The 24,587-nt window shown below is 42.8% G+C and overlaps 1 protein-coding gene across 1 annotated transcript; it reads left to right on the top strand.

The window, feature by feature from the left end:
* Nucleotides 1-1,824: 1,824 nt before the first annotated feature.
* synpra (synaptoporin a) lies at nt 1,825-24,051 on the top strand. The gene is made up of 6 exons (XM_071915616.2): nt 1,825-1,842; nt 1,972-2,037; nt 21,626-21,750; nt 22,944-23,142; nt 23,464-23,655; nt 23,800-24,051. Exons 1-6 carry the CDS (start codon nt 1,825-1,827, stop codon nt 24,049-24,051), a joined length of 852 nt encoding a protein of 283 aa, XP_071771717.1.
* The last annotated feature ends 536 nt before the right edge of the window (nt 24,052-24,587 follow it).

Raw genomic sequence — 24,587 nt, 5'->3', positions numbered from 1 at the left:
CCCTTCGGTGAAAGCCAGCCAGTTGTGTCTCAGCTCGTTATCTGAGACAGATCCTAACTAAGTGGATAAAGTACACATGAGAGACTCTGCTCTTCTTGCTCGGATCCTTTTGATTTCCTGTGGTGAAAATATTAGCCAATCAGATCTAACGATTTCCTAATCGCATGGACAGAGCCCTTCAGGCGGGGAGCGTGAGAGAGAGAGAGGGAGGGCGAAAACGAAAGAGCGAGGGGGAAGAAAGTGAAAGCGAAGGAACGATAGGGGAGATGTTGTAAAATTAGCCACGCTGTCAGAGCAGTTTGCACTTGGCTGTACAGGAATTGTCATCAGTGTAGCAGACTCAGGGAAGCCCCCCTCGCTCCCTATCATCCTGCCTGCAGAGAGAATCTCTCTCTCTCTCTCTCTCTCTCTCTCTCTCCCTCCCTCCCTGCAGGGCAATCTAATTAGATGACAAATTGCTCCAGCTCTTGGCCTGGCTAAGAACAACAATCAGACAATGTGAGATCATCACTTCAATAAAATTAAGGGAAAAACAACAAAAATTAATAGCTGATAGTAATATAAACACAGCTGTATGTATGAATGTGTGTGTGTGTGTGTGTGTGTGTGTGTGTGTGTGTGTGTGTGTGTGTGCGTGTGTGTGTGTACCTTGGTGTATGTGTGGATGCATGCACTGGAGACCAGGCTTGGAAACCCTTCCTGGCTGTCACACATTGCATAACGTTATGTCTCCAGTGAGTCACGTTTGCAGCGCGGGGCGAATGCTGTGACTTCTTTGGTGGGACTCTGCTGCCTCTGAGCCGTTATTTCAAAGTTTGAGAGGCAGCAAGTGGGTCCCCACAATTTGGCATTACTGTGTTTTACCAATTACAGAAACAAAAACACATTCTTTGAGGCTAATGGTAGAACAATTAATTGTGTGCAGTCTAAAATCTGGTCACCTCCAAAATAGGTTACTGTGGAAGTCACACACACACACACACACACACACACACACACATTTGGCCTACTGTCTCTCTATCGGACAACACAGGTTAATTATGTAATGCTTTGGATATTTGCAGATCAAGGTTGCAGTTTCATTCAGGCATGAGTGAGCCTCCTGTGAGCAGTTTATCAAAAATCAGAATACGTGCAAATCCAGTGCCTGTCACAGAACTTTGAGATTAGATTAGATTAGATTAGATTAGATAAGATTTTAATGACCCCCCCTGAGAGAAATTTACAGAATAGCCTATAGACAGAGAGTGTAGGTAATATACAAATAGGCCTAATTAAAGCAGCCGAACTTGTTGAATATCAGCCTATAGTAAATAAAGATACGCCGTCTTTATTGATAGATTTACGCAAAAGGCAGCCAGTCGATTTCAAGTGATTTGGAACAAAAGACATTAATCACCGAAGTCTTTGCTTTGTTTGTTACAATTGCACATATTTAATCAGAAAATTCGTTTTGTTTCGCCCCGTCTATCAAACCACCATTAACACTAAAAAAGTAATAAGGATTTTATTATAGTCGTTATGCTCAGAGGCAGAGAGGCACGATAGACAAAATAAACAACCAGGATCGAGAAAATAACAAATCAATTCAGTCCAATGAGAAAATAACGAAGGCGTCGCTCCTCCTCGTGGAAGCCAATCCCCGCCTGTCTCCATGGCAATTTATTTTTCCCAACAAATCCGAAGGGGACTCGGGTTTTTCCGTACGGAGTCGGAATTAGAGCCTACAGCCCCCGTTACGCGCGACACATCAATCGGGTCTTGGCTTGCGTTTTGAAATTGTTTACATTCAATCAAACAAGTCAGAAAGAAAGTGCTGTTGAAATGGACACCGCTAATCAGGTCAGTACACCAGTTAATAACAAGGGAGTTTTGTCTCAGAGCTGCTTGCAGTTCTCTGTTAAATTGGCCGCGTTTGGTTAATTGATCATAGAAATGAGAATGTCTTTATCTCCCTCTGTCTTTATGCAGCTCGCATCAGTGGGAACATTCCAAGTGCTCAAATTACCTCTGGGATTTATCCGTGTTTTGGAGTGGGTAAGTTGGAAGTTTGCTTTCTGCGCGAAATAACTTCATTATGCTGTAACGCATGCACCAAATGAATTACATAATGTAGGATGTGTTCTGCGATTTTTGGGGGTCCGTGTGTGTGTGTGTGTGTGTGTGCAGTGTGCCCGTGTTATTTACAAAACGCTGAACCCCCGGTGGGTTCCCGCAACATAACTGAGACTCATGGTGATTGACTACATTGAGTGGGAAATAAAACACGCAAACATCTGCTTTTGACTTGATAAATTCCTGTAGCACTCTGGTGAAACTTTACCGTTGGCATCTATTGTTTTTTGTTTGTTTTTCTCATAATGCTGAATGTGATGCTGCACTTCCACACGGTGAGGGACAGTCCCAGCGCACCATCAATCAGCGCGGCAGTGATCCGTTTTACCGTGACCAAATGGCTCAAGTTTATGTAATGAACTATATATGCCAGGGTAAACCGCTATGTAGCTTTTCCATTATGCGTCTTGTGGATATGTTGTGCCAATCCCGTGCGTCTTCTGCCAGTGCTCTAAAAAGAAATGCCCCATTTTACCCCAAGTCAAGTGATATAACAGGAACCAACAATAAGACTGGGGTGTCCTAGCTCTGACTGAATCAGAGCTTTATTACCTCTTTCTCTCTGGGTGTCGTTTGTAGTCTTGTAGTTCTATTTCCCTCGTTTATTTTACAGTGCTGAGTAGCCCAAGGGCAAAAAGAGATAAGTGATTTTTCTTTGATGTGAGTTTAGAGAAATTACTGTAGCCATTAGGGTATTCAGCTTATGCACAGATATGGTGTGTGTGTGTAGTGTGTGTGTGTGTGTGTGTGTGTGTGTGTGTGCGTGCTCACGCTTGTGTTTGTCTTTCTCACTTTTACAAATGCCATCACGTGTGCTGAGATTCCTCCGTGGGAGAGCTCGTCGCTGAGCCATAAAATAACTGTTTGTGTTTTTTTATGGACATGCAAAAAGGAGTGAACCTTGCTCAAACACACTTGCATCAGACACACGTGACATTTTGGCAGAGATAAGGCAGATCTCTATCAGCGAGGTGAGTTACTGAGTGCGTCCCATCGGCTGTTTGTGCGTGACCAGATTCACTTTGTAGGCCAGAGCCAAAGAACAGGCAGATGATCCAAAGCACCATCTGTATGATGAAGATAACACTCAGTCACAGCTCCGTCTCCATGTCCGTGTGTGTGTGTGTGTGTGTGTGGTGTGGGGAGAAGTGTGTGTGGAGATTGGCGATGTGTGATTGTGTGAGCATGACTGTGTGCCATCCAGTGACATCCTGTGTCATGTATTGATCCATTGATAACCAGGTAGTGTTGTCAATAATTGACTGACTTATTCCATTTAGCAATTTGAAATAATCATACACAATCTTATATAAGCCAAATTTAATTTTTAAACACACAAACCCCCCACACTCACAACACACACACACACACACACACACCAACCTCAAGAAAACACGCTACACTATTATAAATGTGACCTTTGCTTTGCCATGCCTTTTCCCCCCCTCACCCATATCTCAAGAGAAGGAAACTTTTCCAACTACCCCTCTGGCCAATAGGCTTATAAAAAATGCAAACAATTCAAATCGTGACCCAGGTATTCTGATTTATTCAAGAGCACAGATCGGTCCCCAGCAGTGGCATGGCATGGTGTGGTGTGTGAGGCGGTATAGTGCTGCAGGGGAGGTGATATAGTGCAGTCACACCATCCTGTTTCAGCGGGTGTTAGGCGGATAGTTAAGTATATGCTAAATAGCCAGAAAAGGAGGCGGAACGATCTCCATATAGCCTCAACTACACCATTGGTCCCAGAATTATATCACTCTACTGTATCTGCCTCCACCTGGAGCCTAAATGATGGAGCTACTGTACATCTGCCCTCATTTGGCCCTCCATTAGTCTCTGACTCCGGCTCGCTTCGGTTTCAGCCTCAGGAGACTCTGATGGGCACAGATGTAGGATCTGATGTAGCTTTCCAGTTTAGATCGGAGAGTATAAGGGCTTTTTTATTCTCTCCGGTTTTGTAAGACTGCCATTCAAACAGCGACTTCCTCCTGGCCGTAAACATTTTAAGTTGAACTTAGATTGGAGTTGACACGGCAGTCGCTTGTTAAGAGTCTGTAAAACCATGAAAACAATGTCAGCCATATTTCTTTTTTCTGTGTATGTACAACAATCATGCTTCGTTATCAAAAGCCCTAGGCAGACGTGTTAGAGATTGCTTTGCACATTAGGACACCAATAGAAACACATGGTTGTCAGTTAGGTTTGTTTACATGCCCCCAGGCGTTAGAGGCATTCGTTTAGATAGGGAATGACATTTACTTTGCTAATGAACCTTTGCAGATATGGCTGAATGGTCATGTGGACAAATAGAGAAGAAGGTCCTTTAAAGGTTATGCTGACTTTAGTCCAGACAGTTGCAGTAGACCAGTGGGTTTCCTCCATAAGAGATTTCATCCGAGTACTGGGTCTGCGCAAGGATAAGGCGAATTCATAATCAGCCATGTCTGTGGGAGATTCTAGAGGATGGTATACAGCTCAACGTGTGTGTGTGTGTGCGTGTCTGTGTGTGTGGGTGCGTGTGTGTGTGTGTGTGTGTGCTTGCCCTGTTTGGCACACTGTCAGTGGCTGGCATATTCTGCTCCAAACAGCTGTAAGGTCCCCTCCTCTCCTCCATCGAGCAACTCATGCAGAAGCTGTCCTTTGAGATGTGCCCAAACTCTTCACTGCGTGTGGGTGTGTGTCTTTATGTGAGTGTGCCTATGTGTGTGTGTGCGTGTGTGTGTGTGTGTGCGTGAAGAGATTGATGCAAAGAGAAAGAGAGAGCAAAATTGCACAGTTGATTGAGCACATGACGCAAATATACATGCATTTTCTTGTGCGCTAAAGCATCACCGTGGCCTTCGTATCATCACACACAGGCCAATTCTGCCACTGCTCTATCCACTCCGTTGCCGCCAACCGCAGCAAGGCTAAAGCCGATGAGTCACAAGGAACGAGTCCGTCACGAGTCTCAATTATGAGTCAGGGTCCTCCCCTCATCCAGAGTCCCGGGACTGACCCACTGTCCTGTGATGTCATCCTCCGTACTTTACTTTACGCCCGCGGGTGGACAGGGCTCTTATGTCAGAGTACAGTGTGTGTTTGTGTTTGTGTGTGTCCGATAAGCCCATGCCACAATGCAAGATTATTTGTCACAAGGGTTTCGGCTATTGCTTGGCCCCTACCAGAGTCTTTCCAATATGAAAAGAATAGAAAGAGTGTGGGAAGCCTCTTTGACGTCACTTACAACTTGGAGTCAGCAGTGAGGAAGTTTGTATCGTTCTGGTTGGTTTGCACCGTCTTCAGTCGCATGGCTGTGTCACTCCCCATGATGAGCAGACTGAGCACCAACTGCCAGACTTTGGATTCATATTATTCATCAATCAATTAGTGTAATATGGCTCAACAAGAGATCAAAATCCCTCTCTGTGAACCATCAAGTCTTATTTGTTTGGCCCTTTCACTTGGCCATTAGAGATCTTAATAAAACTGAACTGAATTCAACACAGAGGGATATCTGGAGGCTGAATGATGCCTATAACACAGTTTATCAACAGAATTTAAAGTGAAATCTGTCCTCTTCTTCTTCCTTCTTCTGCAAGCTCTACAGGTCCTGCAGCTAGAAAACATCAGGAATTGTAGGGTTGTGTTTATTTCAGGCTGTAGTTTGAAAATGGAAAATAAGTCAAGCTACTAAATAAGAAGACTACATATGAAGATACTTACTATAATATATGATAATCTATATGTATCTCATGTCTGTATTTATTGCTGGCATTGCGCTTTAAGTCAAAATTGTAATTTGTATTCCTTGTCCGTTATAATGAAGTGAACCTATCAACCTATATATAGGTCCATGAGAAACTGTGAAATCAAATTCTATCTCTATCTAATATCGACGTCTTTTGATATTGCAAATGAGAGACATATTGGGAATGGAATCCTAATCCCCAAACACTGGGCCAAATGAATGCTGGTTATATATTTTCATTTGGAAATTGGGGGAGACGGGCCAGAAATCCTCTGTAGTTATGCAAATGCGTAATGCAGCGCTTCACACGAGCAAATGACGTCTCAGATTAAAACGATGTTGAATGCAGACGGATTGGCAAAATAAGATGCAGCTTCTATTAGGACAATCTCTCTCTCTCTCTCTCTCTCTCTCTCACTCTCTCTCTCTCTCTCTCTCTCTGTCTCTCTTTCTGGATTTGAGGCATCCTCTGTTGATTGGCTGATCACCTGGGTAACATGTGCTATAGTGTTGTGAGTTTTGCCTCATGACAGATTGCTGCACAGTGCTCATGATTAACGTGAGCAGGGGCTCGTACACACACACACACACGCACACACACACACACACACACACACAAAGAGAGAGAACAAGTGAAAGAGTGAAAGGAGCGAGATGCGGAGAGATTGGCGACAGCTGCTGACAGATATCGCAAGAGACTTACCAGGTCAAAGATCTGTTTTTCAGCACAGAACTCAGTCAATTCCTTTTGACAAGCGGATGTGGGGCCAGCGCTGACGAATTGAATGCTTCAAGAAACTGGCTTCAAGCTTGTAAGATCCATTCAAAGAAACTGCTCTGTTTCATTACTTCAGAGGTCTATTTGGGTTAGATGAATTAGAGCATCAATAATATAATCTGATATTGGCCTTTCACATATAAATCAGTATCAGGATGTATCCCATTGTTGACAGGCGTAAAATGGAACATTTCATAAACATCATAACAAAATGCTCCAAAACTGTCAAAATATATGTGTATCTGTCTTTCAATGTAGTGTCTCAAAAACAAGTTTAATGTTCCCTGCACACTCAGCAAGCAATCGTGTTTTACTGAGTATAAACTTGATACATTTTGATATTTAGCTATTTAGCTTTAGTATTTAAAGAACTTTCAGAATTTTATATCTGAAATTAAATAACAATTCTGAAACCACTGAGGCCCAATGTTGCATTGTGCAACATTTGCAGAAAATGTCCAGGAAACTCTATTGCAAACCTCACCTGGATCTTTTTGGTCTTTTGTTTGTATTTTTAATAAAATAATTCTTACAATAATGAGATTTCCAACCTGGATCAGAAGCATGATGGACAGTACACTTGCCTCTTTTTACAGTCATTAAATGAACCTCATCCCATTGAGCATGTGCGAGTTTGGACCTTTGAATACAGAAGTCAGAATTGTTTGTTCTTTTATTGTAATGTGCAGATGAAGCATTAACATACAAATGGCAGCAATGGGTCCCTTACAGATAGATGGCTATAAAATGGCTATAAATTGGTAAGTTATCTATACCAGCATCTGAAGCACATTTCCAATAATTCTCTGCGCCTAAAGTATACCTGGACTGTGGTAGCTGACGAGCTGCTGGGTGTGACGTGGCCTTCCTGACCCGTCAGGTTGGAGCCGGGCTGCTGCCTCCCTCTCAACCCTGAGACGATGGCTCGCCATCTGTGACTCAGACGGGGAAAGGTTGGCCTGTCTTCTCCTGTTGGCGGACAAGGCTGGACATCCGGTCAAATAAGACATCCCACACACACACACACACACACACACACAGGCACAGAGACAGTACGTAGGCATATACACAGGCAGCACTGGTTCAATGCAGACACACACACACAGACACGTTTAGACACCAAGGTTATTAGAATAAACTAAAACTAGGACAGAAACTAGGTGTTAAAAAACATGGTCATATACTGAAATGTGTGAAATGTTTTTAGTTTTCATCTTTTTGTTTATGTAAATACATTTTAAGGAGAATTTATGATTTATTGTTTGTATTACACAATACCTGTTGCAAACGTATACAAAATACCTACTCTGAACTTCTATTATTATACCTTAATAAATAACACCCCACCCCCCGCCCCACGAAAAATACTAAAACTGGAACTGAAACTACATCAAAACTAAAGCTTTGTAAAAATAAAAAAATAAAAAATAAATAAACTAAACCTACAAATCAAACACTGAGGACTAACTCAAATTAAACTGAAATTGAACTAAAAATTGAAAACCATATAAAATAAAAACGAGTGAAAAGTCCTATACTATAATTCACATGAGGACCTTCAACTGGCTTCACTCATTCCCTAACCCTGAACCCTCCCCACTACATGTCTGATCTTCAAACCCTTTCAGCAACCTTAACCCTAGTTCTAGCCCCCCTCCCCCAACACTGCTCCCATCCTGGACCCTGCAACAGTCCCTGTTACAAGACAAGACTGAGGAACTGTCATCACTTTGGAGGATTTTCTTCATCTTTCTATCCTCGTGTGAGGACATTTGGTCCTCATGACACAAATAAACCCGCAAACACACAAACATAGACATGCACACACACACACACACACACACAGTGGGGTTGTATTACATTCCCGTTGGGTGGCCCCGGCTTAGTAAGTGCAGTGACAGTCACCGCGGGGCACAGGGGCCGGGCTCCAGCGAGGTCACCTGACCGAGTAGCCATGGAAACCCCACAGGGAGAAGAGGAGCACCAAGAAGAGACACTGTTACAAAAATAAATGGAGATTTTCTGCCTGCTTGTGGTCAGTCAAGCTTACAGAGAGAGAGAGAGAGAGAGAGAGAGAGGGCAGAGAGATGGAGAGAAAGATGAATGTGGACTGTCCGGGGCACAGAGTGCTGCCTGTGCAGGAGGGATCAGCCGCCACTAAATGAGCTTCTGATTTTGTTCTGTGCTGCTGCTGCTGCCGGAGCCGGGATCAGACTGCTTTCACATGAACGCCTGTGGTTCTAGTTCCTTTGTTAAGCCTGTAATACAATCAGTGAAGTAGGATTTTTTCTGACTAATATAGCGGCTGAGATCCGTATCATTGGAGGATTACCTCCAGGGATCCACATCTGTGTGACGAGTAGTGGGAAAATCTGTTTGTTGTCATTATTACAGGTGTAAATCCTTATTTTACTCTGTTCTTTCCTCTGCTCTTTTCTATTCTGTTCTTTTCTGTTCTGTTCCACATGACACAATTGCTGTTGGGTGGAAACCACATATGTCCAAAAATGTCAACTTTTCAGCCTTGTTTTTTAGCTTGACCACCATGCATTTTTGAGCTGAAAGGGTTTTATAAACCCAAGGATGCCAGAATTTTTTCAACCCACAGAAGACCATGAAATGCCTCAATTGAAGTAAAAACAAAATGTGGCATAATGATGTTTTCAAATGGCGACAGTAATATATAGGGTGAAGGTGATAGCCCTCCACCTCCAGTTCAAGTGAGCATCTGTCTGCTGCCCTGGCTGTGTTGCTGTTTCTGATACGCACTCAACATTTTGTTTTGTACTTAACTAGCTGCCGTAAAATTGCTCGTGTTAGCACACTGGCGGAGCGTAGCAGTGGGAGCCACAGACACACTGTGTGTGTGGATTGTGGCTAATGCTTCTGGCTGAGTGGAGCGACGGGGATATTTTTACCCTACACTCCCATAACACGTACGTGCACGTTTACACACATACGTACACACATGCATGCACACATCCATGTCCTCAAACACACGCAGATAAACACACGTGCATGCATACAGAGGTTACGCACGTTCCCCAGCACACAGGCGGTCATGCACACACACAAACAGGCACATATAGACGTATAGAAATACTGTATATACACACATGCATGCATACATGTAAATGCAAACACAAAAACATGTACACAGACAGGATGAAACCTCTAGATTAGGAGGGAAAATGAGAGATAGACATGCCTGTGATGGACAGCCTTGTGTGTGTGTGTGTGTGTGTGTGAGAGAGAGAGAGAGAGAGAGAGAGAGAGAAGTCCAGCAGTCCAGCGTATTCAGGGGTCCTGGAATAGTCTTTATTTTTTAATTAATTAGCTAAATGTACTGAAATATCAAATTAGAGGTCCTAAATTTTTTCCAACATGTAATGACAGGTTTTCTGCTGCATGTCCACGCTTAGATTAATACAGAACTGGGTTAGCAGTACAATATGCAAAACATGTTTTGCATCATATCTGCTTTACTAAACACTTTTTCTTGCCCATTTATAGTTTCACAACTTTCATTAGCTATGCTCAGTCTGAAATAGGATCGCTTTGCCAGCTTTGTTTCTTTATTTTGTTTCTTCAATTGGTCTTAAATTCAACTCCAGGTAGCATTATGAAGGTCTTAAAAAGTCTTAAATCTGGCTTTCTGAAACCTGCAGATACCCTGACATCCCTTTTCGCTCCCTATCCAAACCACACAGCTCTAAACGGTTGGTTCTCACAGCTTTCAGTGTAGTTCAGCTCTAACAGTTAGAGTATATGGCTTCTTCGATGCTGGTAATTATAGTGGAGGATAAGCAAATTGAATGAGATAGGCCTCCCTTTCTCACTTTCCCTCTCTCTCTCTCTCTCTCTCTCTTTCTTTCTGTCTTCATAAAGAGTGTCCCAGATTTTGTTCCTCCCAGTCAGGCAGGCAGAGGGGCTGAACATTTGAGGCGTTTTCCTCCTCCTGAGGCAGCCACTCGACACCGCCGCGATTCCTATCGGCTTGAATAGAGCAGGTGGACGGTGTGTGTGTGTGTGTGTGCGCGCGCGGCATCTGCGGGGAGGTTTGCGAAAATGTCAAGTGCAGCTCATCAGTGAATGCACCTTTTAGCTTGTCTGCCACTTAACATGATCTTCACCTCCCCACTCAGCGCTACCTCCACCGCTTCCTCTGCCGCTCTAATCGCATCCTCCCATCTACTCTACCGTCTCTGCTTTTCTCTTCTCTTCAAATGTTCTTTTCACCCTGCCATCATTCCTATCTATCTATCTATCTATCTATCTATCTATCGCCTCAGACCGCATCCCTGCATTCTTTTCCACATCCATTCACCTCAGTCTGCAGTCAACAACAAACCTTATGTTTTCGTCTGTTTGCTTTAAGTGTAAATCTACCTTACAGTACATGCATTTGAAAGCAAACAGTGGTCCTTTGCTCTCGTGCTGTGCTCTTATATCCCATGTAGGTCAGTGGAGAAGAGGGCATACCGGGAGACGCTTTAGAGCTTTGTTTGCATTGCAGACGGTTTTCGTTCCTGTACCCCGGATCTCTCTCTCTCTCTCTCTCTCTCTCTCTCTCTCTCTCCCTCCCTCTCTCGCTCCATCTCTGCTGCTTCCCCGAGGAGCCCAGCTGGGAGAGGCAGATAAACACACGGGGGCGCGGGGCTTAGCACCCACCCTCCCTCCACAATGCCACGCTCTCCTGTTCAAAGGCCCCAGCCAGAAACGAGAGGGGCTAAAAACCCAAGCCGAAAATCATAGGGAGAGGAGGCAGCTGCAGGAGAGAGAGAGATGCATAGACAGAAAGAGAGAGAGAGAGAGAGAGAGAGAGAGAGCAAGGAAAGGGGCGTGTCTGTAGGGGGGGTTTGTGATAATTGGAAGGGAGTATTTATCCTCTCCCTCTCTCTCCTGCTCACTTTCTCAATCTCCTTCCATTTGTGTGTGTAGATAAGCGCACAGTTTGCATGCACAATAATTCTGAGATTTTTAGTTACATGTGACTTCACACGTTGACGGGTGAATGTGTAAAAAGCGTGTGTGCATGCGTGCAGATGTGTTATCGCACGCCCATGTGCACGCATTTGTGTGCGTGTTTGTGTGTCCTATCACACCTCGGAAACCAAAAGAGGCTGAAGAGAGGGAATTACTAAAAGACACTTCACTAGAAGAATTCCCTGCAGTGGTCCCAGCTGTGCGCCAAAGCCGGGCAAGCAGCGTTTAGCCTCCACCTGAGGCCAGGGGCTGCCGAGGAAGAGCGGAAATCCAAACCCCGGGTTTATCATACGGTGTTTGGCTTTGATTAGGGCTCACTTAGCCCAGCCAAACCTGGCTTAGCCCGCTGTGACCTAGATTAGCCTCGCAAAGCATAGTTTAGTATGGTGATGTCCAAAGCTGTGTACTGGACACTGTGCCGCTGTGATCATGCAGCACCGCAGCATTCCACAGCAGCACTCATGTGGAGTCACTTCCACTGAGAGGAGACAAGCTACACAAAAGATGAATCACTTGACAAGAGATACTGATTCCTTTTAATATCTTGGTCAAAATCTCTTTGATTGTGTGTGTGTGTGTGTGTGTGTGTGTGTGTGTGTGTGTTTGTGAGTGTGTGTCTTTACACAGGATATTACTGCCACTTCCCTTTATTAGCTGTGACAAGGCTATGATGTAACAATCAAACTGTCAACCAACCAGTCCCTCGACCCCCCCAATTCTTACAAAACTCTCCTTTTGACTCAAGGCCATCCCCCCTCACAGTGCTCCAGTAATCTCAGTCCACACTGTGTCCACACTGTGCCTGAGAACCTCTGTTTTGAATCATACCTTACTGTAGACTACATCTGGTCCATCCTAGCCTGGTTTGGCTTGAACGTTGCATTCATCAGAAAATAACAAGCCATTAATGCACCTGAAGGTACATGAGGAGTTCCCTCAGTGTCTGCTTTCAGCCACAAGGTGGCATAAATCACCTGATAATGCATTTCACATAGTGTACTGAGGCAGTAGCTTCATATGATGTAAGTGTTCAAAGCGTGTCTTGAGCCATTCAGTTCCTGAATTCTAAAGTTGTGTCACCTCAATACCATATTACTGCTGTTACAATTTAACGCACCCGTTTTTCATATCAAATTAAAATCAGTAATGCTGGATTTCCCAAAGCAACAACAATTTCTTTGTTTGATTTCACACTTACCTTGCTTACATAGCCCTCTAAAACTCTTCTAAGTTCTAGGTGAATTACTCCATTGGTACCTGTCTCTATTCGTAGGTGTGACCCACGTAGTACATAACTTTTTTTCTTGTTGCTTTGTAGTTATTAGTGTTTTAAGCTGTTTGTTTAGTGCTTTAGCTTCTAGTTTTTTTAACTGTTTTAGTGTTGTCCTGTCTGTAACTTTTTATGCTACTAACTTGGCCAGGTCTCCTTTGAAAAAAGACGGGATTCAGCTGGATTTTACCTGGTTAAATAAAGGTTAAATAACAAATAATATGATGCTTCCTGTTTGGATGCCCTTGATGCAATAGTTCTGCAGATGCCTCAAAAAGTACAGCCTCTTTTATGAAGATAGGCTGGTGGTAAGGTAGACTGGGAAGACTGATCAAATTATCAAAGAATTCATACTTGTTTTATACATGAGGAGTTTCAATCCAAAATGAGATATGCACCATTTGAAAAAACAGATTGCTGCTCTTCCCAAATTATTGCTGGCATGAAAGGAAAATACATTGTGGGTATCTGTTAAAGTCATGAGTCATCTTAAGACCACTGCTCATCAAATAGTCATGTTTTTGATGATAGAATCATCTGTGTTTTTGAAATATTGACTGATGAATTTCAAGGAGCAAGATTTTTCCAAATAGCTTTTTGAATGAAACCCTTCATATATATATTCATACATATCCATTTACAGGTTTTTCAAATGATAGTTGTGTGAGAAAACAGATATTTCGGTTCAGTAACATCTCAGGCAGCTAGTGTGGTCTAAACCTGAAAACATTCCTGTTTCTCACCAAATTTCACAATGTGTGTCACTCAATTCGATCGACAGCATTGCAGTTTGTTGTGAGTTAAAAGGACCTCACCTTGCCATTAGTATGGCCGGGCCTAATGTAGTGTTCAGCGAGGTCAATGAACAGAGAAATGGTTTATGATGCCTATTAAGAAGCAGTCGATGGCACAAAATAGGCCAATGAGCAGGCAGAAGTGATGATGCTTGTTCCATAAATGGGCCAGTGGAGATCATTCAAATCAAAAACTTGCCAGAGGAGAAAATAGCCCCTTCTGAAACACAAACCAAATGGAAAGATAGAGCTCTTCCTTCCTACATCCTGCATCGTCCCTCCAGGTCAATCTGATATGCCGTGGGAGACTTGATAAAGCTGCGGTTTCTCTCAGTCCATAAATTCCCTCTCTGATACGCGATATCCTTGCAGTACCCCAGAAATAGAAGTATATACGTTTTCAACTGCAATTATATGAATCCTGAAGCCAGAGGAAGTGAGCGTGTCATTTCTTATGTGGCTGATATCGAACTTTTATTAGCGTGGAATTAAAACTCATTGTTCTGTTGAAGCAGGGGCCATGTTTCCATGGTAACATGGGGGTATCAATGACTAATTTGTCTGAGAATTTTAGCGATGTTATCTCTTCAAATTAAAAACTGCTTGAAAAGATCGTCTCAGCCAGACACAGATTCATGAAGGAACATTTGAGAGAAGTGTGTGTGTGTGTGTGTGTGTGTGTGTGTGTTGACTTGAGCTTGAGAGCATGTACAGTGCATGATATTCAGTGGTGTGAATCATAATATCCCCCAAAAGAGGGCCATACTCATCAGAGACACATCACAACATGATACATATACTCATACTTACCATCAGTACAGACAATTGTTATATCCTCACTTTCCTATTTATATTTCCTCCATATTTAGCAAAGGCGGCTGTATTTGGTGCTTATTTACACATTTACTGTGTATGCAAACAGATGCCCATGTGCGATGCAAACATGCACACACACACACACACACACTTCATCTCCTTGCACTTGAAGAACATGTCCCCGCACATTCCCGGGATGAGTGTGTGTGGTCAGGCTGAACGATCTGATAATGCTTAACCACACTGAATGAAGCTCTCCAGAGGCTGAGGGCCATTCAAACCAAAGAGGCATCTTCCCCTCCTGCTGCTGGCAGGCAGGCCGCGTGTCCAGCTGCCTGTAATATGGGAGTGGGGAGGCTCATGCTAACCAGGCGTCAGCTCTGATTATGGTGATCATGGTTCTGAGAGCTCTGCAGGCTATAGGAGCTTTATATGGAAAAACTGGGCAGAGAGAGTAATAAGAGCAGAGGGAGGAGATGAGGAGCGTATGTGTGTGTGTGTGTGTGTGTGTGTGGTGTGTGTGTGTGTTAAGAGGTTGGGTGGCTCCATATGTGTGTCTGTGATGTGGTTGTGTTTTGCCAGTTTGGTCAGTTTTTCAATCCTGGTCCTTGTGACCCAGAGCACTGCTGGTTTTCTATCCTACCAGCTAGTTAATTGCAGTTAATTGTGTTCACCTGGCAACCCAGGTGTAAATCAGTCCCTGATTGGATGGCTGGAATGAAAAGCAGCAGGATTCTGAGTCCTGAGGATTGAGAACCACTTCCTGAGTGAGTGATGAGGACACCTTTAGTAACAAAAAGTTGATTGTGGTTTTTATTATATGGCCTGTAGATTCATAACTTTTAGAAATGAAATATAGCTGATGTAGCCAGGTTTCTTTTTTGGAACTATTTCAGGTGAGCAAGTATGTATTCATCCACTGCGCATTGATTTTTAGCTGTACACAGTCTCCCACTGTCCACCACCTTCACCTCCTATGGAAACAAAACAAGTATCGCATGAGGAGGAACACACAGGGAAAGTAGTCCTGAAAATGCAAAACAGTACATTATTTTTGTATCATATTTAGTGTAAATTTTACCAATCTCCTCCACAAAACTGCCAGACCAAGTCACATATTTAAAATGACTTAAGATTTAGCTGTAGAGCTGCTACAAGCTCCCATTTTCCAACTTTTGAGATGATGCTAGAGGCTACTATCACTTACTATCACGGGGACACACAGATGATTTTGGTGTCTACGTTCTCATCACTTTAACAGGTAAATTGGCCAATGGGGCAATCTCTAAAAAACGTATTTTCCCACCTTCTCTTGACTAAACATCTTCCCACAAATACAGAACCTCAGCTCTCACAAAGCCAAACGTTCTCCAGCGACTTCAGTCCTCCGCCCTCGTCACAGACTGTATTCTGATCCAGGGTTAGGGTTAGACCACTTCATCTCTTTCATGACCAGACTGTAGTGTATTTCTTTGGGTCTTACAGATATCCTGTCCTCCCTGTGTCCAGTACCAGCATCCAAAAATACCACCTTGAGCCATGCCAATCTGCCCCTTGGTTCGATCAGAGTCATTTCTGGGAGGTGTAGCATTAATGCAGCACAAATGGTAACCCATGTTGACCAAACGACAGCCAATTCTAAGTCTTTTCCTGGTTCCTTGCCTATAACCTTCTTCATTTCCTATATCTATCCTAATTCTTTGGTTTCAACAAATAATCATTTCATTCAAGAACTGCCTCCTTGTTTGTTCTCAAATGCAGCTCAGGTATATTTAAAAAAAGGGGATTAAGAAAAAGTTTGGAAATGCTCAGTGAAACTGAACAGCAACTACACTCAACCAATTATCCCTCTCCTCTTTGTCAAATAAGGCAGGCAAAACAAATAGAGAAACTTTTCAGCACCTACCCTGCATCCGGCTCAATAATGATGTCTCTTTGGGCCAGAGTGTCACTGGCGTGGGCAGGAGAGGAAACAACTCGCACATTCATTTAATCAGCAGCAGTGGCATGTATGTGTATGTAGGAGGAGAGAGTAGGGAAATACTGTGACAAACTCACAGACAGAATGATGTTGGAGATGAAGAATAGATTCCCTGCACTGGATGTATAATATGACAGAGCACAATTGCTGTGTGTGTGTGTGTGTGTGTGTGTGGTGGGGGGGGGGGGTGTAGAGGTATGGATTACAATAAACAGAACGGAACCCAGTCCAGGTGTTAGCAGGAGTGATTAAGAAGAGGAATTATTGGATGGATTCGATCAATGGCGCCACAAACGGTTGAACACAATACACATATCAAACTCTTCGTCACTGTTTGCACTGCTCTTGTATGATTTGTTAAAGATCTCCGGAGACAGCAAGACGATGGGATAATGTCATGTGATGCCACAGATTTGGTTGTTTTCTTTCAGCTGTAGGATTTGGACACATTAAATACGGAAATAGATTTTTTTATGTATTTTACCCTCTCCTCTAGCATTGGAGTATCAGCAAAATGGCATTAGGCTGAACCTTCAAGGCTGCAAGTCTCTCCCCCTCCTGTTTTATTAGAAAAACTTTTTTTTTTTGATAAAATATATTTGAATATCTGTTTTCCTCTCATCTGATAATGAACAAATTGCGCCCTGCATACACACAGCAGAATATTTTCCACCATCCAACATTAAATCTGTCTGGCCTGCAAGAAGTATCTAATTGCTATTTGCGTTTGGGCTGTGCGTTGATCTGCAACTCATAACGAATGAAGCTGCTGCTGTTTCTATAATGTTTCTATAATGCATCAACTTGCCACTTCCTGTCCTGCAATCAAATATCTCAGCTGTGTTTTCGAATCAGCTGTGGAGCTGTCTGAGGGGCCGGTCAGTCATCCATTTCATTATAACAAGCACAGTGACATCGTGTTAGTGTGAGATCAGCAGGCTAGGTGTACTAACAAAGAGATTAGTACCCAGCAGCGTGTTGTCCTTGAACAATATCACCCACAGAAATTACCTCTAATGACAGCTTGTGAGCTATAGTCTCATTAGTCAGTAACTAAAGCTTTAATAATCATATGTGCTGGAGCGCTGATCGCTCTGTCCACCAGGTTAGGCTTGAGTGAACAGGTACTTCATTAGTCTGGTGTCAGTGGTGTGTTCTGTGGACTTCTTGCTGGATTGCTATTGTCTATGCTATTAAGAATGATTGAGTGTTGCGAGATGATTATTCAATGAATCTTCTCTCCTCAAATGATGGTATAGTGGTCTGTTAAGTTTTCAGATATCTTGTGACACACATATTTGGTCCTTTCTGGTATCACACAACATATTTGCTGTATGTTGTGGAAGGCTTTTTCTTTCCAAAACTCCTTACTGTAATGGGGAGCATGCAATGTTTGTATACTGTACATCAAGGTTTCTTTAACATTTCCAAATCCAGAAGTGGCTTTCCTTGGAGACCCAGGCTCATGAAAACGTATCATTAACCCATAAGAAGTAGGCCTGCAAATCATCCTAGCACATAATTCAGGTTGTGGCTACTCACATCAAACTCAAGAGAAACTCCTCTCATTGTTTGCCCTCCAATGGTGGAATGACCTCCCCTCCCCAGTCAGGATTGCAAAGTTAAAAAAAAAAACCTGTCTTTCTCCCTGGGTTTTATTTCTGTTTTGGCAGTTCTCTATATATGAATTTTCAAAGAATGCAGCAATATCTGGGAGCTGTTGTTTTGACCACTTGCACAACTTACTATTGCTTTTAATGCTGGCAATTTGGGAATTTAAGGTTATACTGTTGCATGCATTGTAAGCTGCTCTGGATAAGACTGTCAGCAAAATGCCAAAAATACTGAAGACTGAATTGGGTGATGATGCATGCTAATGGTTCAGGCGTGCAAAGTTTGCTTTGAACATACAGTTGTTAAAGTCTAAACGGTGCTGTGGGACAGGCAAAGACACTGAACTAAAACGCTGCCATCTGTAGGTATCTGTCCATTGTGATGTTCAATTTCATCTCTCTCTCTCTCTCTCTACCTCTCTCTCTCTCTCTCTCTCTCTCTCTCTCTCTCTCTCTACCTCTCTCTAGCCCTAGCTTCTTCCTCTGTCCTCATGATTGACCCTCCCTCTCCCCTTTTCTTTTTTTTTTTTTTCTTTTTTTTTTTACTTCATGATAACCGAACTGGAGGTAGGGGGAGAATGGGAAGAGGGATGGAGAGACACAAGATAGAGAGAAGTAGGAACTCAAACTCACACACACAAACACACACTCCTGTGCTTTCCTCGGGCAGCGTCTTCTAGCTTCGGTTTCATTATCAGAATGCTTCTGGAAGCCCTGTAGCGTAACAAAGCTGGATTACATCTTCCCTTCTTCAATGTGTATGGTTATATTTGCTCCGGTAAGTTCAAGTTTTTATAGTGGATCTATAAGATTCTTCTGTATGAATCAGAGACAATCAAGTGTCTTGGTAAAACAGTGAAGATAGAGTTAGTGGCAGATGTGTTTCAACATGTGGGTTATCTAGACCATGTGTGATCAGGAAATATTGGTGTTCTGTATCACTTTATGAAAACCTTTATGATAAGGTCGCATTATAAATAAAATTACCTGATGATGAAGGTTACTGCATGTCCAAAGTTTACAGTCATTATAATGCAAAAGAGGTGTGAAGTTCATTATGTCTATATTGACTGGATTAGAGAATCAATTCTGTCTTTATTTGGTATATTTCCAAAGCAGAACCTCAGTTTTGATGTAACTTGAATGTGATCACTAGCGTCCCTCTCACTAAAGCAGCTCTATCTGTCAGATTCCATCTTTTATTTAAAATTTCATCTGTGGAATTTCATCTATTTCACATGCGATATTCTTGCAGTCTCTCTCTCCTCTCTCATGGCTTTCTCTGCCTGTGTGTGTATCTGTGCATGCACACAAACTAATTGTTCAGAGTTCAGTTTCTCCTGTGCCGCTCTGTTCACACTCCCAGGAGAGAAACAGTCGGTGCACATGCTTAATGAAGTACGGGAATTTCTTTTGTAAATCAGTGTGGTGATGAAGTCATCATTAGGCGCCATCGGAGGGAGCATAGAGAGAGGGATCTCTTTTACCGGCTGTGACCCTGTCCTCCCTCGCTCAGCCCCAGCTTAGCCCATGACTGTCAGTGATGACAGCCACATGGCCAGAATATCAGTGTCACTGCAGCTATTGTAGCCCAGGTGCTGATGTGGCCAAAATGCTGTCTGTGTTAAATTGGCGTCACAGCTGAGAAATTGTTGAGAATGGCCGTCAGCAAAGTGTTCTGGTGGTCAGACTGCTGATATACATACTCACTACTCGGGTTTGGTACCAAAACTTAATGCCACTTACAGTTTTTTATTATTGCTTTGACTCAGTTTTCACAACACAGTTTCAAAGTGCAAAACTCAAAATTTTGGGCTCCAAATCACACATAGCATGCAAAATAAAAACACCTGTGTCAAATGAGGTTGTGCGTTATTTAAAAGGTTTATCCTTGCATCAGAACATTAGATCTGTTCCTTGCTGAATTTTAGTCAATGCTGCATTTTCTAATAAAATGATCATTACCAAATCATGCTGCCAAAGCAAAAGAAATTCTCATCAAAACACAGTATGCAGTGGTCATTTCCTAATATTTATATTATCCAAACAGCAGTGAGCAAAAGCTTTTCAAGCTCAATTGTTGTATTTGAAATGATTTACAGTGAGCACTCCCTTTGATTTCAAAATCCTGTACATGTACAGTTTGGCTCTTTGCATTAAGAGTTTTGCACATTGAAAACTGGGACAAAGCAGTCGTAAAAATCTGTTATACATTGTTGTTTTTTGTATTTTATTTTTTTTATCTTTATTTATCCAGGGACATTTTGCTGAGCACACATACACTTTTTCAACTATGCTTTGCTTCACGTTCATACAGTTATTTTGTTAATGTACTCATTCACTTTCTCCACCCAGATTTTACCAGCAACTTGAGCAGCATCCTTCCTTCCAATTTCAAATGGTATTGAGAGATATTGGAATTATATAAAATGTGTGATTCTCAAAATGGATTCAACAAGTTGTTTTTACAAATCTAAAGGCATTTCTCTGTGATAGTCAACATTGTATGATTAATCAAAAAGCATTTTTTTGTGTTTGGCATGTGGGGAAGAAAGTCTTTGGCCTTGACCGTTACCAATCCTACTGTGTTTACCTTTGAACATCTGTGAAGAAACTGTGATAAAGAGTTTAGTAGACTAACATCTGTTTCTATTTTGTATGCTGTGTGTTGATCTGCCGTCTCAGCTGTGAATGGAATGGTGCAGATACCACTGAGAATAACACTCCCCATACATCTATTTGCTTCATAATGGAGCATTGACACCTGACTCATGGTCAGGGTGGTAATCACATTCAGAGAAAAAAAAAAATCTCATTCCCACTGGTTGGTAGACCCTGTCTCCTCATCCGCCTGCTTCTGCCTATTGCTGACTGGCCAGCTCAATATCTGCTCTACAGGCGCGCTAGAAAATGCCCTAATCTCCAAGCAAGAGCCAATTCTGTTCTCAGGGCTCTGCTAATGCATTTCATTAGAGCTGATGCTCCTGTGCTCACATGGGCCCTCTCAGTAGGATCAGCATGTTGAAAACAGATACAGAGGAACAGTGTGAGGGAAAGCTGTGCTGATAGTGAGTGTCCCCGGTGGATCTGATAGATGTTGTTGTCAGGAGAAGTGACCCTCACTCCACTCACTGGGGGAGCGTGTGGTTGGAATTGATTGTGTTTGTGTGTGGCTGTGCTTTGTGCATGTGCCAGTGTGTGTACGTGTGTGTGTGTATGGCTGTGTATTGCGTGTACACGCAAACATATCAGAATCAGAATCAGGTTTATTGCCAAGTAAAGTTCACAATACAAGGAATTTGCCTTGGTATGTAGGTGCGTACAATAAACATGGAGAAAAAAAAAAAAATGTGGTGTGTATGGTGTTTGTACCTGTGTAAGGTGGCAACATAACTGTTTTGCAAATAAGTGCTCCCATAATTAGCAGTATGGAAACATTATTGCTTCAGTTCAGTTCAATTAAGTTTATTTAACCCAGTAGGGCAATTTCCATGGCACTCATAAATTTAAAATGTCTTGCTTTTGTGGCTCTGCAGCTCTTTGCCATCTTTGCATTTGCGACATGCGGGGGCTACACTGGGCAGCTGCGGGTTAGTGTGGACTGTATGGAGAAGGCCAGCAGCAATCTCAGCATCGGCATCGACTTCTCCTATCCTTTCAGGTGAGAAGGCTCCGTCTCTCCATCGTCTTCCTCTAAGTCTGTCTGCCTTTCTGTCCATATCTGTCTGTCCAGTTCATTATCTCAATAGTCCAATGAATGATAATGTCAATCATGCTGGGACTCATGAATGCTATTAGTCACCCACTGTTGAATGTTCTTATTGTCCCACACAGCGGTCCACCCCGCATCATGTTTATGTACACAGGCAGAGTGTGTGGACAATTTTTGACTCGCAGTAGTAATAATCGAAGAGTAAGACAACACCACTAGTCTAATGAACACAAATACATCAATGCAATGGTGGATTTGTGTTCTTTTTTTTACCACATTAAGTCGTATACCACATTTAATGAATCCGGAGAGAATAGGCATGGTTAGTTACAGTTTTTACTGCTCATTAAAATCCACTTATTTTGTCTGAGATATAATGAACCAAGAGAGGGAGGGGAAGGAAACGTGTGTGTGCATGTGTGTGTGTGTGTGTGTGTGTGTGTGATCTGTACTTTGATGTTTCCCTTGGATCTCGCTGCCCTCTGAGCTGTGGAATTCCATACCAACTTATAGGCAGACAGGACAACATGAATATACTTCAACAGTCAAACCAGCATACTTTTATGTTACCCCAGCAGCAACAGTCATGAGTTCCTTCTTTTGAAATTATGCATTGAAATGGTCTCATAGCCTTATAATACATTAACATTACAGGGCTTATCGTGCCAGACTGCAGTCATTTTATATCCACAGGTCTCCATGGCATCATTTAGGAGGTTATTGAATTCTGAAATGATGTGTGTATGTGTATGTTTGTGCATGCGTATGCTTTTCCAAACTTGTGCATGTGTTGAAAAACAGGAGCACAGACATGAATGTAGACATCTAGAGACATGCAGAACCTGTAGAGGCATGCACACTGACACTAGTTAAAGCTGCCATATGTGATATTCACATACTGTAACAACTATGCATCAGGAACTTCTGGGTTCTTTTTGACCGCTAACTTGAAACCAGCATAAATGTATTCTTCTGTTGAATCTGCAGCATCTCAATTAGAAACCCACCTCATGATTTAGGCTGATAAGACGGGTGTATTTTTGTCTAGTGCAGCTTTAACAAAAAACAGAAAAGCATACACATCATAGACACATTTTGGAATCTGCTGGATTTGAAGCCCTGAGCCTCCCTGTGTGTGTCAGGTTGCACCAGGTGGCCTTTGAGGCACCCCTGTGCGAGGGGATGAGGAGGGAGCGCCTGTTCCTCATTGGAGACTACTCGTCCTCCGCGGAGTTCTTCGTCACCATTGCCGTCTTTGCCTTCCTCTACTCCCTCATGGCCACCATCGTCTACATCTTCTTCCAGAATAAGTACCGCGAAAACAACCGAGGACCACTCATTGTGAGTACAGTGGCCTCTGACCTGTGACCTTATAAGGATATATTAGGCAATTACTCAACAGGACGTTCAATAAGACAAGACATGTAAAATTCTTGATTAACTCTGTTGTTCTGTTTTTCTTGAAATCTTATACCAACTCTACCAAAAGAATCATGATGCCAGATTATCAGTATTTGAACATTTGTGCTAAGCAAGCCCTATCTATCAAGCAAAAGTATCTCTTCACAAAGTAATGACACTCCTTCATATTTTGTTCACTTTTCTTGAGTTATTCATTTCTGTAATTGTTTTTTTTTTATCTTCTCTCTGCCATGCCATCAGGACTTTATTGTGACAGTAGTGTTCTCCTTCATGTGGCTGGTCAGTTCCTCTGCTTGGGCCAAGGCTCTGTCTGACGTCAAGGTAGCCACTGATCCGGATGAGGTCCAGCTCCTCATCTCTGCCTGTAAAGACCAGACCAACAAGTGTGGCTCTGTGCATGGACCGCGCTGGTCCGGACTCAATACCTCGGTGGTAGGTTGCACAGGATGTGTTTCAGGGACAAAACAAAAAAAGTTATTTCTTTGTGGTATGCTTCATTTTGTACATCTCTCTGTCCTTGTCTGACTGTCTGCCTCGTTCTATCTCCCCGTTTCTCTCCTCTTTCTCTCTCCCCAGGTCTTTGGGTTCCTGAACTTTGTCCTATGGGCTGGGAACATCTGGTTTGTCTTCAAGGAGACTGGTTGGCATAAGGGCACTGCCAGGTACCCAGGCGGGGCACCTGAGAAACAGGCCGGCACCTTCAACCAGCAGCCCTACAACCAGGGTAGCTTTGACCAGTCAGGGGGCTACAGCGCCCAGGGAGACCTCGGCCAGCCATCTGAATACAGCCAGGTGGGCGGGCCCACCTCCTACTCCAATCAGATGTAGCCGTGCCATCTCATTTTGGCACTTCTGCATTGTAAACCAGGGCAATCAGGGGGTGAAAAGAGAGAGGGAATTAATTTAGACCCTCTGGTGAGTTTGTCATCATTCTGTCTGTGCAAAAAAAGATGGTCTATGTGGGTGACAAAGGAAGTAATTTGTCAGTTGATACAAATTGTTAATTGATAGGTACACCAGTTGTATAGGTACAACAAGTATTGTTGGGTATTGTACAAAATGATTAGACATAGTCTTTTACTCCTACTTTTTCAGAGGTGTTGTTTTGCTGAATGTTGTATTGCTTGTAGTTTCTCTTTTTCTGTGCTTGGTGCATTGCCACCCCCCTTTTTGACTGGATGTCTTTTTCAAACTGGTTGGCACTGTCTGTTGTGGAAGAAAAAAAGTGCTCTGTGTTTGTATAATTGTTGAGGTTTCTAAAATGTTGTTGACTAAGTGCATGATGTCGTGTGCTGCTATGCTCGCTGTGTTACTAGTAAAAAAAAAACAAAAAAAAAACAACAAACTGTATTTTATCTCTGAAA

Source organism: Centroberyx gerrardi, chromosome 5, assembly GCF_048128805.1.
Source record: "Centroberyx gerrardi isolate f3 chromosome 5, fCenGer3.hap1.cur.20231027, whole genome shotgun sequence".
NCBI lineage: Eukaryota > Metazoa > Chordata > Actinopteri > Beryciformes > Berycidae > Centroberyx > Centroberyx gerrardi.
Note: the sequence above shows the minus strand (reverse complement) of the source record. Positions and strands in the feature narration are given on the sequence as shown.

Excerpts from the sequence above, each read along its gene's own strand:
- synpra (XM_071915616.2), top strand. Across the intron at positions 2,038-21,625 it reads TTATCCGTGTTTTGGAGTGG|CTCTTTGCCATCTTTGCATT; the intron begins GTAAGTTGGAAG and ends GTGGCTCTGCAG. Across the intron at positions 21,751-22,943 it reads GACTTCTCCTATCCTTTCAG|GTTGCACCAGGTGGCCTTTG; the intron begins GTGAGAAGGCTC and ends TGTGTGTGTCAG.